This window comes from Prosopis cineraria, unplaced genomic scaffold (genome assembly GCF_029017545.1).
Source record: "Prosopis cineraria cultivar Desert tree isolate PC_DT_omini unplaced genomic scaffold, ASM2901754v1 PC1, whole genome shotgun sequence".
In the NCBI taxonomy this organism is placed as follows: domain Eukaryota; kingdom Viridiplantae; phylum Streptophyta; class Magnoliopsida; order Fabales; family Fabaceae; genus Prosopis; species Prosopis cineraria.
Genome location: NW_026555332.1, coordinates 13642258 through 13660443, shown reverse-complemented (window position 1 = coordinate 13660443; position 18186 = coordinate 13642258). Strand labels below are relative to the sequence as shown.

Below are 18186 nucleotides of genomic sequence, written 5' to 3'. Positions count from 1 at the left end.
ATGTACCACTTTTTATTTTCCTTTGAGATAGTGAGGCAAGCTTGCAATTATAGGATCATTTCTTGTTAGGTACCTATTTCTTTTTAGGTTCTTTTCTGTTAGTTGAACTCTTAGGCACATAAGTACCTTTGGGAACCCATTTTATAAACATATTAATGCCATTTTTCTTATAGAGACAAGACTTGACATGATGACCTTTCTTATTATAGAATGCATATGTGATAAAAGGACTAGATAAATGGACAGAGGGCTTAAAATAGCTATGATTATACTTCACTGCCTTCTTTGGTTTTTTTTTTAGAGGTGTTAGTTGTGGGATTATACCCAATTCTTAATCTCTCAAAAATAAAACATTAAGAACCAATTAAAATATTTAACATCTCGATACCTTGAGTGAACTTAGCTAAATCATTTTTTAGGGAATCATTCTAGTTTTGTAATGAAATACATCTACCACATAATTCATTCTTTTTAGAAAAGGACTGAATTTTATCTTCTAATTTAGAAATAGTCCTTTTAGCATGCAGAAGCTATTTGCAGTATTCTTGAAATAAGGTAAACAATTCATTAAATTTATCTTGAAGTAAGTCAGAGTTTACCTCATCTGGTTGTGACATAATCACGTTGTCTTCTTCTTCTCATACTACGAGACATAGATTGGCTATTTGTTTTTCTTCATCTTTGTATTCTGAAGAACTGTCACCCTAAGTTGTAAGAGCTTTCTTTTTCTGAGGTTTTTCTTTCTTCTTCTCTTTTTCTTATATTTTGTTGCCATTGACGATAGTCCCATTTAATGTGACTAGGCTTTTGACATTCATAACAAGTGAGAGGGTCCTTCTAACCTTTTTTGATGCTAGAAGATCCCTTTAGAAAGTTCCTTTTGCCTTTGTAGAATTTTTTGAATCTTGTGAACAACATGGCAAACTCCTCATCTTGATCAAACTCCATAGTTGATTCATCATTTTCTATAGCTTTTAAGGAAATTCCCTTCTTCTTTTTATTCACATCTTGCTTGTATTATAGAAGTATCGATTTATGTTCTTCGAAGCTACCAAAGAGAGCAGCAATAGACCTTATTGAACCTCTGTGATAGTAGTGATCTTTAGTTACCATTCCATCAAAAGACTTTTGAGTATCTTCCTAACTTGCTCTGCTTAAGTGTATGTCTTTTTCAGATTTATAAGATGATTTATGATATGAGTGAATTTGATTTGCATATCTTTGATGCTTTCTCCTTCTTTTATTTTGAAGGTCTCATACTCCTGCATCAGGCTGCCCTTTTTGTTATCCTTAACTCCATCAGTTCCTTCATGAGCTTGCCTTAAGACATCCCATATTTTTTTGGCAGTTGTGTAATGAGTAACATTATAATATTCAGTATGATTAAGTGCATAAGCTATAGTAAGCTTGGCCTTGGCATTAAGATTCACGAGATGTTTATCCTCTTTACTTAACTCTTCTTTTCTTTTTTCTCTCATTAACCCATCATCTCCAATTATCATTGGGACATATGGGCCTTTAGTGACAATATCTAACATTTCTATGTCAAGAGCTTCTAGGTACATCATCATTCTACTTTTCCAGAATGGGTAGTCTTCTCCTTTAAAGGTAGGTGGTTTGGTTGTGGACAATCCTTCTCCAAGGTTATCATCTGCAAAAGCAGCCATTAGTAGTATCATTATACTTTGATTGTTAAGTCAAAAATGAGCAACCTTGCTTTAATACCAATTGAAAGTCTGCTCAAGGGGGGTGAATTGGACTTCATAAAAATTTGGCAAATGAGAATTAAAATAAGAACAAGATTTTAGAGAGATATCACCAAACACAAAGAAGATAAAGGAAGATAAGCTTGCTAAGATATGGATTCTAGTTGAGCTCCAACCACTTGAACCTATGTCCAATACTCAAGTTCTGCTTGAGATTTTTCTACTAACTTTACCTAAATTAATTCGGGCTCTTAGTAGTCTCAGTACAATCCTAAATTTCAACTAAATTTTGAATCACTCCCCTTACAAAGGTAATGAGATAACCCACTTAAACTTCTCAAGTTTAAGTTGCTCTGTTATAAGTCAAAAAAATAGAGACAAATGGAATGTGTTCAAAAGTGAACTACAACTATTGAATACTATCACTTAGAGTTGATATATAATTAATGAAGCTCACTGAAAATAAATATAAATTAAGAAGGTTGGTGAACAATAAATATGAATGACTTGAGTTTTCTTGTGTTTATTTGTGTCTTCTCTGTCTTCATAAATACTTACATTTATAGTTGAAGCTCATAAAGGATCCATTACACTCATGGATATAGTTGTTAGAGTCAATGACTTTTTTTCTCTAAGATGTGTGAGCAATAGCTAAACTGAGATATAATGGAACAGTGCTTTTCGGCCAAGCTTTCTTTGTTACGGCAAGTAAGGAAAGCAATGCCACTTTTCATTAAATGTTCTGACAAGGTAAGTGAGATACTATTTCCAAAGAGAGAAGCTATTTAGGAATAAGGATTTCATGAGTAAGATCAATCTAAGCTCAACTTATCCCAAGAACATATTTAGAATGATTCTTGAAGGATTATATGATCAATATGGCACATAAAATGTGAAAGGAAATAGTTCAGAAGAGGTTACAAAGAACCTCTGTTTTTCTCGCAAGAAATAAAGTAGGGATCAGCATGTTTATTTCGGAACTGGCGGGACTATTTAGGAATAGAGAAGAACAATCTGAATGAAAATGCTAAGTGATTATTTTAAAGTAAAGAGCATGTATCGGAAGAGAGTTATGAGGCATTGATCTAAAAAACTTTATTTAGTAATAAGAAGAACTACTATTCCTAAATATGCTATTCCTAAATAGATTATTCCCAAATAAGTTAATTTTTAGAAAGACTCAATGCATATAAGCTTATAAAGATCAAAACACTATTCCAAAATAAGGATAACTATTTCAAAATAGGCTATTCTTGAATAGGCAATAGAGATGATACTTGGGAATAAGGAAGGTTTACTTAGGAATAAGCTATTCCAAAATAAGGCCACTATTCCAAAATAAGGACCATTGAGCAGAAAACCAATAAAGGCACTTAGACGTTGAGATTTTGATTCTAAAAACACTTGAGATACCTTTTAAGCAATACAAAAAGTTCTTAAGAGATTAAGATTAAGTCAAATACTTAATCTTTAGTGAAAAACACAATGTATTTTGATTTAAAAAGACTTTACATTTTTCTTGCTTATTTGGAATAAGACAGATATTCATGAATAAGGAGTTCTAAGAGAAAGATATACAAGATATAGAAATTTAAATTCAAGTTGATTAATTTCCTTACAAGCCATTATTTCTTGATTGTTAAACATGTCAAACGCAAACTTTTCTTATTTTATAATCATCAAAATCAAGGTTCAACATATTGATCTTTGAGAAATACGCCCACCATCCGTTTACCATGTCCTCATCTTCATCATGCCTGATTAAGAACCCTGCTCCCACGACAGCCAAAAGTTTATCTTTATACGTCAATGGTATAGTAAGATGATGAGCAGAATTGATTTCCTCCTTTTCTAGAACTGGAACCTTAGCTTTCTTATTATCAATACTACCAAAAACAAAGGTCGTCAGTAAAGCATCCTAAAGCTTGTCCCTCTCTCATCCTCCTCCTCTATCACCGTCTTTCTCCCCTATACCTTCATCGCGATCTCCCTCATCTCTCGTGTTGCCTCCCATCCTCCTACTCTATTTTTATTTTTATTGCTGTATATGTTTTCTACAATTGATGTGAATTGATAACTAAAAACTCTTCATAAAATCGACCTACTTATTTACTTCCCTTTATTATGTCTATGTATTGTTGAACGTTGTTTTGAAATGAAATTGGCAGTTCCCAAAAAAAAAAAAGTCTCTTATTATTATTATTATTATTATTATTATTATTATTGGTAATAAAGCCCCTCTTATTATTTATATCTATTGTTGGTATTTATATCTATTTGTTGATGTTCTTTTGGAATAAAATTAAAAGTTTCATTTTCACATCCAAAAAAAAAGAGATAATAAATAAACAGTTTCACTAAAAAGAGTCTTGTGCATTGTAGAGTCTAAAAAGGAATGTCACATTGTACAACTCTGATTAGAAAACGTACTTTTTTAATCTTAATTCAAATCTCACAAGCAACTTTTGCAAATTTATATGGCACGAAAATGAATGACAAATTTGTACCAAGTGCATGCTAATGGTGGTTAATATTAATTAACTTAATCAATGGCCTCAAATTTAAACTATGAGCATGCAACTACATTTTTTACCAAAAAAAATAAAAAGAATAATGAAATTTTAATACTTTAAGTTTACCTCAATTATCTATTTAATTACTGAAATTTAATCTTTATCAATCAAATCCTAATATTTCAAAACCACATACAATTTGGCCCAAAAAAAAAAAACCACATACAATTAGTCGGTTTGGCTTGAAGAGAAACTCACATTATAAAGACTAATTGTATGTGTTTTTATAATTTAAAAACTTGATTGATAAATATTAAACTTCATGAATTAAATCTATATTTATATAAAAGTAGAATCACAAGCAATATAGTGATGGCACATGTCCTTCATACTTAGATTTATAAATTTAATTTATTCATAATTTCAAACTTTTAAAAGTAGAACTGCAAACAGTATGATGATACCATTTATCTAATTATAACTTCTGTCCCATGGTCTCAAAATCTTAAATATAATTTTTCAATTAATTCATAATTTAAAATATTAATTTTAAAAACATTAAATATATATACACACACACACACACATAATATATTCCCATGTAAAATCATTATTTTGAAAATTGACAAAAAACTGCTTTCCTTTATCCTTAATATTCTGTTCCATGATCTCAAATATAACTTTCTAAATTATAATTAATTTTTAAAAATTTAATTTAATTTAATCAATATATCTTCTATTTATAAATCTCTATAAATTATACTAATCCATGTCACGACCAAAAGAAGAATTTCATGAGTAAATTTAATTTTTTCTAATATATATATAAGTAGAACCGCAAGCAACATGGTGATACCACATGTCCTTTATGCTTAGATTTATTAATTTAATTTATTCATAATTTCAAATTTTTAAAAGTAAAACCGAAAGTAGCATGATGATATCATTTATCTAATTATATATAACTTCTCTGTCATGATCTTAAAATCTCAAATATAATTTTTTAGTTAATTCAAAATTTAAAATCTTAATTTTAAAAAACTTAAATATATCTATATAAATAATACCTATTACTATGCAAAATCATTATTTTGAAAATCAACAAAAAATGCTTTTATTTATCCTTGATATTATTTCCCATGATTTCAAATATAACTTACCAAATTATAAGTAATTTTTAAAAATACAATTTAATTTAATCAATACATCTTCTATTTATAAATTTCTATTAATCAATACAAATCCATGTCAAGACTAGAAAGAAGAATTTTGAGTAAATTTAATTTTTTCAATTTATCTTTTATTTCTCTATCTCCCCTTTGTTTCCAATTATCTATAATCTTTTCTTTTTTATATAGGATTAATGAGTAAATAGGACCCTAAACTATTGCTTAAAAATCACCCTGGACCTTAAACTCTTAAAATATGTAAAATAAATTCTAAACTTTTAAATTCACAGCAAAATAAAACCTTAACCGTTAACTTTTTAACACTATTACCATCCACACTGGTATTGTCAAGGGTTTATTTTCTTACAAATTTAATCCTGACTGTTACAGTACCCGCTTGGACTGTAACTATGTTAAAAATGTTAATAGTCGGGGTTTATTTTTCTATAAATTTTAAATTTTAAGATTTATTTTGCATATTTTAAGAGCTCAAAGTTCATGACGATTTTCGAGCAAGAGTTCAGGGTTTTATTTGCTCATTAGCCCTTTTATATAATGTATTTATAATCTTTTTAACCATGACGTCTCCCATTATCCTAATCTTTACATTATTATTGATTTTTGTATAAATATTTTATTGCAATATCTCTAAAACTTATAGAAACTACTTTGCCTCATCCCTTATTTTTCTCTCTCATTATATTTACTCCTTCATTTTATTTTATCTCTAATATTCTTTTCCATAATCTCTCCCATTATTATAACTTCATATTCTTTTATTTTTAATTTTGATTTTAACTTAAAAATCTTTGAATTATTAAATGTAACTTCCTATTCTTTTATTTTAAATTTTAAAAATCTTAAAAACTTTCACGAATCATAACTCATCTACCCACATCAACCACAACTCATATTGTTTGCATATATTTCTCTACTCATTGCCTCCTTGAATCCCATGCCCTTGGATTTCTCTTACTTCTTGTAAGCATTCAATATAAGGCAAAAAGCATCCATCACCATCCAGGTCAATATTTGAAGTCATTGTCGCCTCATTTGATCCCCTTCCTCCTTTCTCAATTCATCAATTTCCATTCTTCATTTTCTAGACAAACAATTCAATTCATATATCATCGTATGCTTTTTTGTATCTTTCTCACATCTAATGTTTTGGGCACAACTAAGGCATCATATTTCTAATTCAAGCTTAGGGAATGATGGCCTCATGAGAGATTTCACCTCTTTTTTTAGTTTGTGCTTACTCTTCATATATATGCTCCTCAATTTCCATGTTCTATAGTTTATCCAATTCATACTAATTATCTTGCAAAGCACCTGACATTGTTTTACATTATTCCTTTTAAGAGATGTTATGGTTTTTAAAATTTTATTTTATATAATTGAATGCTACTAAAGAGTATATTTATCATGGTTTTCAAATGTCAATGCTCTAACTCTGGGCTATTCTTGTAGTTCTTCCATTGAACTTGAGTCTAAAATGTTTTGGTATGTTTTCATAGTTAGATAACATTTATGCAATTATATTTATAATTTCCAATATGATACCATAGCAACATAATTTTGCCTATACAATTGATTGTTGAAAGTGTTGAAGTTGAGTTTGTTTCAAAACGGCAAAGTTAGGTGGAGGTTTATTGGAAGAATTTCATTGACGTTATTGGGGAGGTGATGAATCTTTCTCTACTATTTACTTCTCATACTCAAATATTACCTTTGTTTTAAAAAAATTATATATAATTATATAGAATATTTATATAATTTATCATTTATAAACTTTAGAATTTCTATAGTAACCCAGGAATTTTAAGCAAAAATTTAACATATATATATTTAGTTATAGTTATATTAATTTTGGCATAATTATGACAAGAGAAAGTGTTGATATAGCGGAAGAGTGCACATGATTTATATATGGGATCCAGAGTTCAAACCTGCTGAAGCATTTAGGAGTTATTTTTTTTAATTTTCTTTATTTTCAGCCTCCAAATTACTAAAATGCCCTCAGCCTATCAGATATAATTTTCTCTTTTTCCTCTTTCCTAAATCACGTTTGGGCATCAAAGAGAGAGGGGGGAAAATCTGGAACTTGCGTGCGATCTATGTTCCTTCTGCTATTCTCGACCTCTAATCCTTCTTCTTCATTCCTTTCCACCACCAACGAGGGAGACGAGTTGCCGTGAGGTCGACGATGCTGGTCCACCATGCTCACAGCTCTTCTTTGCTCTGTTCCTCATCGCTGAATATTTTTCTTCCCCTATTCCTTCTGTTTGTGGGTGATGGACAAGTAAGGAGTTAGGTTGGTGTTATAAGAGGATTGATTTATGAGTTGAGGCTGGTTCAATGTTATTTTCTCCCTCCCCTGTTTGGTTAAAGGTTCTGTTCTTCCCTTGGTTGTGCATGTTTTGTCGAAAACTTGAGGTAAGGAGCTTCAATCTCTTTCTTGTTGCTATGTGCATCTGATTTGGGGTTGAAATGGTGAAACATTATGAATTTTCCTTCTTTCTTCTACTACTCGTGAATGTTATAGAGTTGGGAGTTTGATTTTCTTTAGGTATTAAAAATTTTTTTTTTATGCATTTGTGTTGGAGAACTGAAATTTAAAAGGCTGTCTTATTTTAAATATGGATATTAGTAAAATTTGGAGAATGAAATTTGAAGAAAGGAAGCTTGGTAATAGTAAAGGAATTCATGCCCATGGGATGCTTGTTAAAATGCTTAAAAAGAAGTGTTTTGTAGAGTGATGAATGTTAAAGGATATGATTGTGTTATTGGAAAATCAATTGTCATGGAAGCCAATTACCATCCATAAAGGAAGCTGAAATTGAAGCAAAGAGGTTTGGGAAGAGTATATTGATTGGTAATTTTAGAGCTATTTTGCTGTTTATATATTGTAAATATATTCATGTCTTCAAAATATTTATAAAATGCTTATGCAAGGTTTGAGAAAAGTGGAAACTGAGGTTTATTTGTGATGATGATGATGTGGGTTTGTGTTCTAATTGAGTTTGATTTGATTATTAGTTACATTAATGATATTATGAAATTTTTGGAAAGGAAATTAAAGGATAAGAGGTTGATATGTTTTTTAGGATTAATGCCCATAAAGTGTTTAATAAATAATCTGAGTTTGGCTTGAATTTGAATTTATTAAAGTTTCATTTAATTCTTGGAAGACATAGCAAGCCTTAGCATTATTTTGTCAACTGAGCTTGGGGTTGGCCATATAAATTTGATTATGAAGATATTAAGTAGTGGCTTTCCTGGCTGTGTGGTTATGAGTGTTCAAATCTTCTTCTTCTGTCTCCTTCATCATTATTTGTCCGTCGCTGCAAGGAGTTGCAATAACATCACAATCGGTCTTCTCCCCTGTTTTGTGCTCGCTAAGAATTTGTTTTGTTGCAGAGGTCACTTTCTTTCCTCTCCCCTATTCAGCGTGAGCTTTGATCTCTCCTTCCCTTCTCTGTGATTTGTTGATGATTTAAGGTATAGAAGCTTCAAGCCCTCTTCCCATTTGTTGTTCTCTGTGTGTGTGTGTGAATGCCTTGTGATTTAGGTGATGATTCTTTTTTCTTTTTCTCTGCAACTATGAATCTTGGATAGGGATGAGAAACTGATTCAAGCTAAAATTTTTAGTGTTAAGAGCTATATAATAATAGGTAGGTTGAAGTTTTCCTATGAATTAAGGTTGGTTTTTTTGTTCAAGGAATGAAATTTGGTAAGCTAGATTTATTCAAATATTAATATTAGAGTTAAGAGTGATTTGTCTATTGAACGAATAGAAATTGTGAAGCTAATTATTAATTTGTATATTTATGTTAAAGAATTTTGGGAAATGAAAATGGAATAGGAAGAAGCTTGCTAATAATTTGAGATTAAATGTCCACAAGGTGTTCAATAAAATGATTAAGAGAGAGTATTGTTATATAATGGATTGAAATATATATATATATATATATATGATGATTATATTGTTGATTAAATAAACCATCATCAGAAGAAAATTTCTCTTTAGTAGAGGTTGGAAGTTTATTTGGATTAGTTCAAACATTAATATAGGACAACTTTTGAAAAAAGAATTGAGGAGGAAAAGAACTTGGTCTTATGGTCCAAGTATTGTTCAAAATAAAAGATGTTTAATAAAATGTTTGAAAAAAGGGGTGATTTTGGATTTAACTTAAGTTTTGGTGAAGAATTTTGATTATGAAACTACTGAGTTTAACTTTAGAATTGCAAACAAATTTGATGATTATGGAGGTGCTGCATAGCCAATTGGATATTTGATGCAATATTTGATAAGTATTGGAGTTAAGACTTATCTATTCTACCCCTTTGAATTAATTTGGACTATACATTTTGACTAGTAGTGTGTGACATGTATATATAACACTATTGAAGGGATTGATTGATGAAGAGTACAAGTTGGATTGATCTAGGAACTTAATGATTATGGTGTTGTTATTATCGAAAGGGATTTTGCTAAAATTTATCAAAGGTCACTAAATTTGTATTATTATTATTATTATTGAATAGGGTATTCAAAGAAATAAAATTTTGATTGAAGTGGTAAGGAAGAGTTAATTGAAGTCCCGATTAATATATTCTAGTACTTGGGCACACTCTAAGTAAGTGGATAACATCTTAACTAATTTTATCTATAAACATTATTTTTTTAATATTATATGTTTATGTACATTATTTTAATAACACATTATTTTAATAACAATTATGTTAAGTGTTAACATTTTGTTATTTAAATTTCTTTAACTTGTGAAACTATAAAGTGATGGTGAAGAATAGTTAAATTTTAGCATGTGCATGTATTTTTCCTATAATGGATACTTTCAAAATTGATGAGATTATTTTTATTAAATCTAGTTATTTTGAGTTACTTAATAAATGTTAAACATGGACATTAGTTATGAAATTTTATTTTGGTAAGTTTTTAATGATCAAAATTCTTCATGCGAGTTTGATTTTAAGAATGAAAATTTTATTTTAATAGTGATGATTTTCTTGCATGTTTGAAAATAGACTTGAAGGGGACTTTCTATAGAACACTAGTTGTTAACACTAGCTTCATTAGCCCATAGCACCATGATCAATGACTAGCTAGTTAGATTTGTATGAGGTTTGTTCTCACATCTGTCATCCATAGGTCTTATACTTAAGCTTGATTTTATGACTTTGAACCAAATTTAGTTAGCATTATCCTCTTAGACTGTGTGTCCATTATAAGATCCAAGAAAATTAAATCTTGATTTATTAACTTAATAACTATGATTAGTGAGTTAATGAAGTTTGTGGCTAGAAGGGCCTAATTGGTGTAATCTATTGTAATTTTAGCCTTAGAAGTGGGTCCGGATCAATAGTGGGCCACCCAGGCAAGGAAAGAGGAAGAAAAAGTAAAAGTTTTTCCGTTATGTCACATGCCGCTACGTGTGGTCAATCCACCGTAGCGCATAGGGTAGATTTAAATATAATAACCTCTTTGTGCCATGCACTGTGGTGGAGAACAGTATGTGCCATAGCGCACAAATATGTCTCTGTGTGTAAGAATAGAGAAGAGGAGAAGACGAGGATGTAGAGCTCGACTAAAGCTCTACTAAGGCACATTATTGGATCAAATTGAAGATAGATTGAAGCTCCCAAATACCCAAAGTAAACAATCTATGCCTTCTTCTTCATTTTTCTCCCTCATCTATGGAGATTTAAATTAGGGTTAGAATTGAAAAGTTTATTTTCAGTCCAGAAGAGTATGGGTCCATTTTTATTGATTAAGATGGATATAATGAGAGTTGTTTAGGGTATTAGAGCACCACATTAATGATTGTTGAAGTGATTGGTTCATGGGAGTAATAAATATCCGAAAATCAACATAAATGAGGTAGTTGGGAGAGTTCTTATGCCCATTAATGGTGGTTTAAAGAGTTATTAATGATAATGTGCATTAATGAAGCTTAAATGTGCATTAATGAAGCCTAATGAACCCATTGGGTGTAAATGGGTAGTGATTTATAAGATTGATAGAATAGACATATAGAGATTGGTATTGGAAAATCCTCAAAATTGAGACAATGATAGTATCCTTATGTTATGAATGTAATGAGGTTCGATTTTGGCACCATTCAAGCTTGGAAGAAAATTTGAAAGTTTTTTGTATGAGGGGTAAACCTTTGACCTTTTAAAGGTTTAAAGTAATAGGAAAAAATTTAATTGATATAGTTGAATATTAATTTTTTGTTTATTGAAATGGTTGATTTGGAATGTGATTTATATTTCTAAATAATGATGCAATTGACAATGTGGTGATTTTTAGGGAAATGGTTTTGAAATGGGAAAACCTTATGCATGCCATCCATTATGTTTGATGGTGTTTAATTTGATAGCATGTTGTAAGAATTTACTAAATATGTTTGTGACTTGTGGAGTTTGTGAATTGGGAGGTATGATTTCATGTGAGATGTATTGTGAATTAGAATACATAAATATGTAAAATGTGCATAACATGATCATTGGCAGGAGTTTGCCTAAAGAGAGGAGAAGGTGAATAAACCCACATGATATTGGCAGTAACCGTTGAAATCAAGAACTTGCCTTAGCACCGACCGTTAGAATCGGGAGGTAGCCTTTGTACTATGGTTGATTTGAAACTGTTCCACTTGTTCTATAAGAGACTTAAACCTAATCAGTCTCCACTGGTTCATAAGGAGGCTAGATTAGGGGTGCGACACCCCATGGTTATTAGTATTAGGGAAAACCAGATTACATAAGTGAGTGAGTTAACCCTAGCTTGATAGCTCCTCACAAGTGAAAGGCTGAGTAGTCCGTGAAGGACATAGCCACGTGATAGCCACAGGTTTCATATCGAAAGTAATAGGAGGGTATAAGGTTGGCATATGATCATACATATAAGTCCAGCCATATGATTGTTAGTATTGTAATTCAGCATATATTAAGGGCGCATGATTGGTAATATTGCGACCTCGTGCTTTGCATGGTAAATCAATATAATATATATGTTTTTAGGCTCAGTCACATGGTTGTTAGTTTTGTGAACCATGGCTAAGTTTCTCATATGTGTTATATGTGCGTTTGGCTATTTGTATCTATTTACAATTGATATCTAACCTTATAGATTAGGTGAAACTTGATTATTGAGTGGTTGTGCTCAACCCTAAATTCCTAATATTTTCAGAGCCTAGCTCACAGATCCAAGTCAAGGAAAACACACAAAGATTTAGGATTGTAGAGTAATCTTTTTTGTATGCCTCTCTTGTTGTTTTTATGAGTAAATATTAATGCAATTACCAGCTAAGATCATATATCATTATTTTGCATTACTTACATTAGCTTGTATACAACTTATGTATTTTGCACCGCAAGTTAGTGAGTTTTAATTGTAAACTTATAGATAGGATTAAAATACTTGTACAAGTAGAAACATGTGTATTTTGAAAGATTTGGAATGAGTATGATGATTTTGTGCATGATTTTTCTCCCCTTATGTTTTGCAAAAATTCGGGTTTGAGAGGTAATTTTAAAAAATATGTGTTTTTGATTGTGTATGGTGTGTGTTGCATGGGTTTGCGAGTCTTTTGAGTATGATTGGATGATTCATGTAGGCTTTTGGCACTTGTGGTTGAGTTCAGACACCAAGATTGTGTGTTTTTTGTGAAAAGTGATAAAATGGGTTTTGGTGTTCAACTTTTTATGGAAAAGGAATTTGAGTGTGAAACTAGTGCCGTTAGCTAGAGTAAGGAGAAAGCTTCATGTAAACACCGAAACCACCTTAATCGGACGTCAGACGGAGATTTAGGACTCGTCGAAAGTTCACTCCTTATGCTATCAAATGATAGCAACTAATACTGTCAAATTTGTGCAATGTGTTGTAGCACATGACGCCTCACACTATGGTGCATAGCATAGAGAAGGGTGAGCCACGGCGTATGTGTCATTTTTTACACAAAATCTTGTTTTGAGTTTTGAAACTCATTATTTTAGGTCCCATTTGTTTTTCAAGCTCTGCATCATTTTTAAACTCTGATTTGAACATTTTAACTGTGTGGTTGAGATTGAAAATTGGTTTGGCATTCCATTATATATGATTTGAAATTTTTTTCTTTTATAAAATTTTACAACTTTGGTAATTCTTTAAGGGTTATTCTCTTGATTTCTTTGATTATGGAGTTAAATGCAATTAAGTAAGGGAGATCTTATATCCATTTTTATCTTTATAGCATAAGATGCGTTTGGTTATTTACTATCATAGACTATATGTTCATATTTGTTTCTTGTTGTAATAAGTCCCTAAAAACATGAATTTTAAATTATTTGGTGATTACCCACTCCATTATTTTAATTAGTAAATGTTACTTATTGTTTATTCTATTTATTTGTCTTCTTGAGATGAAGTGACAAGGATATTTGACATTATAAATTTAATGGTTATTTTTATTTAAGGCTATATAGAATTTCTTAACTTGAAAGTTTATGAAATATTTTATATGAAATTATTGTGTCTTTAATTTTTTATAGTCATTGTTATTTATTCATTTCATCCTTTTAAATTTTATAAATGTTGGAACGCTATTGGTTTCAAATTGGTGTAGCTAGTCCTATACCTCCAAAGGACCATTGAGGGATTTAGAGCAAAGATGAAGTTAGAGTGCTATTCTTGGTTAATATCTATTTCTTTTAAAACTTGAATTTGTATATTATATTTTATAAATTATATTTTAGTTGCTCCACATAAAGTATAGTTAAGATCCTCATTTGGTTATCTTTATTGTTGGTTTGCTATCAAGACCTGAGCTCTTAATTGTTGTTTTGTGCAAAAAAAATATTGTTGTAAAATTTTTGAGAGACTCTATCTTTTGGGAAAGGTTCTATCACAATTTTTACAAAAATATTAAATATTTTATTCTTATTATCCACAATAAAAAATGGTTTGATTGGTTGTTAGATGTCTTCATGGTCTAAAAGCTAGAGTTTGTTAAGTTGAGGCTTTTTAGGATATGAATTTTGTTCATATATTCCATATCAGTCACACCATATTTTGAGGGCATGACATCTCACACACATTACTCATGGATACATTCATATGCAGAATTTAAACACAATTCCAATCTATTTATGAATCTTGTAACTAATTATCTGTCATAAATTATGCTATTTGGGTTGTTGTGTTATGTTTTTCCATGTTATAGTGGCTTACTTTAAGGAATGGGGTTGATTATGATAAGTCGCTGATTAAGGAAGAGAAGGTATATTCGTCAATCTTTTGCCTAACAAATTTCCAAACACCCAAAGTTAAATTCATCATTCTTTATCAAATTCCTCCTCAAGAATTGATTAATTTGACGAAAATTTCAACCCACATCAATCTTCCTCAAGCCACAACCAAAGCAATTATCCAAATCACAACATACACAAATAACAAATTTAATGGAAGGAAGATAATAGATATTGAAGCTTAACCTCAACAAAGATTAAAAGAATGGAAGGAAGAATTCAAGCTTCACTCACTCACCCAAACAAACGACGACCCACACGCCTACACTCCAGCAAATGGGAAGAGGGAGGAAAAGGGAGGATGGAGAGATAGAGGCTTTTGGTTCCTTTTCTACTACAAGCAACTTCCCAAAGAAAAATGGGAGAGGAAGACTATAGAAGAGTCCCAATTGTGTATTTTATTTTTGGTTTTATATATTATTATTATTATTATTTTAAATGAGGGCAAAAATGGTAATTCAAAAAGCTGAAGTAAAAAATAAAAAGGGGAAATCGCACTAAGAGCCCTAAAAAATATTATTGCACTTTAAACCTAAAAAACTCCAATATTGGACTGTGGGCCTTGGGCTCTTATTGCTATTTTTTTAAGACCAAAAATACAATTCTACCCTTTCTAATTCATATTTCACACCCTGTGTCACACACACTCTCTCTTTCTCTCTCTTCGCATCAGATTTAGAAACTAAAAAGGTACAAGCACAGGGGATTTCCAAAACTGCATCAAAATGGAGTTCCTGAAATGAAAGGGCTATACTGTCTCACAACAACTACCTTGCTTATCCACACTTAACCATTTATATCCTTTTTCTCTTCTAGTTTGTCTTTGTGAAAATGCTACTTCTTCGCTACTTGCAATTAATTTCTTGCTCGATGACCCACATTTGAATTGTCCCATTGAAAGAAGGAGAATTAGGGCCTTCGACATATGGATTTGTCTTTGTTCCTGAAATCACTGGCGTCCTGACATCACTAGCGATGTCATTTGTGAAATTCATGGTGTTGATACATTGTCTTATGTATAGTAAATGTTGTGTTATGCATGGTTTGCCTAATTTATCCATTTTGTTGAGCCTAGGCTACTGAAATATTAGAAAAGGTATGGACTTTCAGTTGAGCATACATAAACATTATTTTGTACACAGTGGATGTTGTGTTATGCAAGATTTCACATAAGTTTTCTGAATTCAAATCAAACAAAGGGCAAAAATGTACTTTTAGTCTCAAGAAAAATTGCAATAAGGGCCCCAAGGCCTATAGTATAGTATCAAACTTTTTCATGCCCGAAGTGCAATTATTTGTGTGTTTAGGGCCCTTAATATGATTTCCCCATATAAAAATCCCTCCTTGCACCATGAAGATTTGCAATCAAGACTGACAAATAGGCATCGAGAGAAATTCACTAAACACTAATATATCTTATTAAGTCTAACCTAAAAAAATATAAATATAATAAAAATACTTTATCATTAACTTTCAATTTTTTTAAAAAATTTGGGTTATTACACATCTCTACGGGATCCAAGTGCCATTTTAGTAGTAACTCTTGAACTATTTTGACATGGCCTTTAAAATATGCCCAATAAATTAGTAAGAAGCCATCATTGTCCCTTTCCATAGTGCAGGAACGACATTGTTGTGCTAAGAAGGAAACACCTTGACAGTAACCCAACATTGCTACTCAATGAAGGGGAAGCCATCCCTTTTCATTGATCAAGTGCGCCCAATTAGGTTTTTCTTCTCAATATGGTTTGTAGCATATCTATTATAAACAAGGCCATATTAATCATGATTTTTTGATGTTTAAATTAAGAAAATACTATGTGTTAATGAATATATGTGTGTGAGAGAGTGAGAGAGATATAATATTACTCTTGATGAGCCAATAGAAGAGTTACCTAAATTGTTGTTGATGAGTGTGGGAAGAAAGGGTGATTTTCCTTGAGGCTCCAACTCACCCTCGATATAGAAATTCATCAACTTATCAAGAACCTCCTTATGATTAAACTCAATGGTCAAATACAACAATAATTTCCATTCGACATTGATTGCAAATGGTGTTAAATGATTAACAATTCTCTTAAATCTAGCTTTGAACTTTGAACCACCGTATGTATCAAATGCTTCGAAAAGAAGAGCACTATTGTGGCTTCCAAACATAAAGGCCTCGTGAAGGAAGATGTTTCCTTGTTTATTTTGAAACAAAGAAAGTGATACTATAAGAATCATTTTCAAACTGAATTGATGATCATGACCATTAATAACCTATCCCATTCTTGCAGCAACATATAGTGCAGTATCATTGTTGTTGTTAATAACAGTAAAAAGATGAGGAGCATATGTTGAGAAACTTTCTCTATCATAGCATTGATTTCCACTGTTAGTTGCTAGGTGCGAGACGATACTACTGCCAAACTGAGGTACATTGCTTGAAACTGGCATTATCTGGTACAGTGAAATCTTTATTTGGACCAGAAACATTGGCTTTCATGAAACGGCATGCATCCTTCACCAGATTCCAATTCTTGCTTGGTCCATGTTCTGCTAACTCATGTTTCAAACTCGGGTGTTCAAATCTTAATAAGGGTTCACGCATTAACATTCTCATGTCATCAAAGGTAAAAGATAGTGGTGGCGGCGGCATCGGTGCAAGTGGTATTTCCTCTTTTTGGTTTGCTTCTCCTTCCTCGAATTTAGCGCACCGCTTGAATACATTTATTGTAGATGGTTCACTTGGCAGTGAGAAGACATTCTTCAAGTACTTGTTTGCTGGAAACAACGTGTAAATCCCCATCATCTATATAAATTGAAAGATGAAGAGCACAGATTCCTGTTGTGTAATGGCAAAGAACAATAGTGGGATGCTCACATCATAGCACAATAATGAAATCTGGCTTACCTTGGATAAATTCAGATTCACTTGACAATGAGAAGAAGACGCACCGTTGAATAAAATCTGGCATGTTTGCTTGAGTTAGTGTTTAAATCCCAATCATGCACAAATATATATATATATATATATTGATTAAAAGTATTCATTCATTTTGCGTAACTTCATGGAACTAATGTGTTATTATGGTTGCTACATTATTGATTTGAACTTGAATCCTCTTCCTACTTTCTTACAATGTTCATTTAATTTTATAGAATCTCATCTATCTATTTGGTTTTTTGGCCATGCATTTATCATATCACTTATTCAATATTTTTGAAAACAAGGTCACATGCTTATTTAATTTAAACTAATAATAATAATTAAATAATATATTTAATTTTATACCACAATTAATAATCTTGTACCATTAAACTAAATAGATAATCAAATGAATAAATAAGATTGCAGTAGTAGAGATGTATATTGAAAGCAAGTATGGAGAAGATTTAATTTTTTTTCTTTCTTTCTTTATTTTCTTTTCTTTTTTGTTTTTTGTTTTATCATGGCAAAGTGAGTAGCTGACTTTAGCTGTGCCACTTTTGTTTCCATTGGTTGTT

The 18186-nt window shown here is 31.1% G+C and overlaps 1 protein-coding gene across 1 annotated transcript; it reads left to right on the top strand.

Annotated features, from left to right (window-relative positions):
- Positions 1-7495: 7495 nt before the first annotated feature.
- Positions 7496-17649, top strand: LOC129295944 (uncharacterized). Its single transcript, XM_054934543.1, has 2 exons — positions 7496-7824; positions 17079-17649. The coding sequence occupies exons 1-2, from the start codon at positions 7747-7749 to the stop codon at positions 17478-17480; spliced, it is 480 nt and encodes a 159-aa protein (XP_054790518.1). The 5' UTR covers positions 7496-7746; the 3' UTR covers positions 17481-17649.
- The last annotated feature ends 537 nt before the right edge of the window (positions 17650-18186 follow it).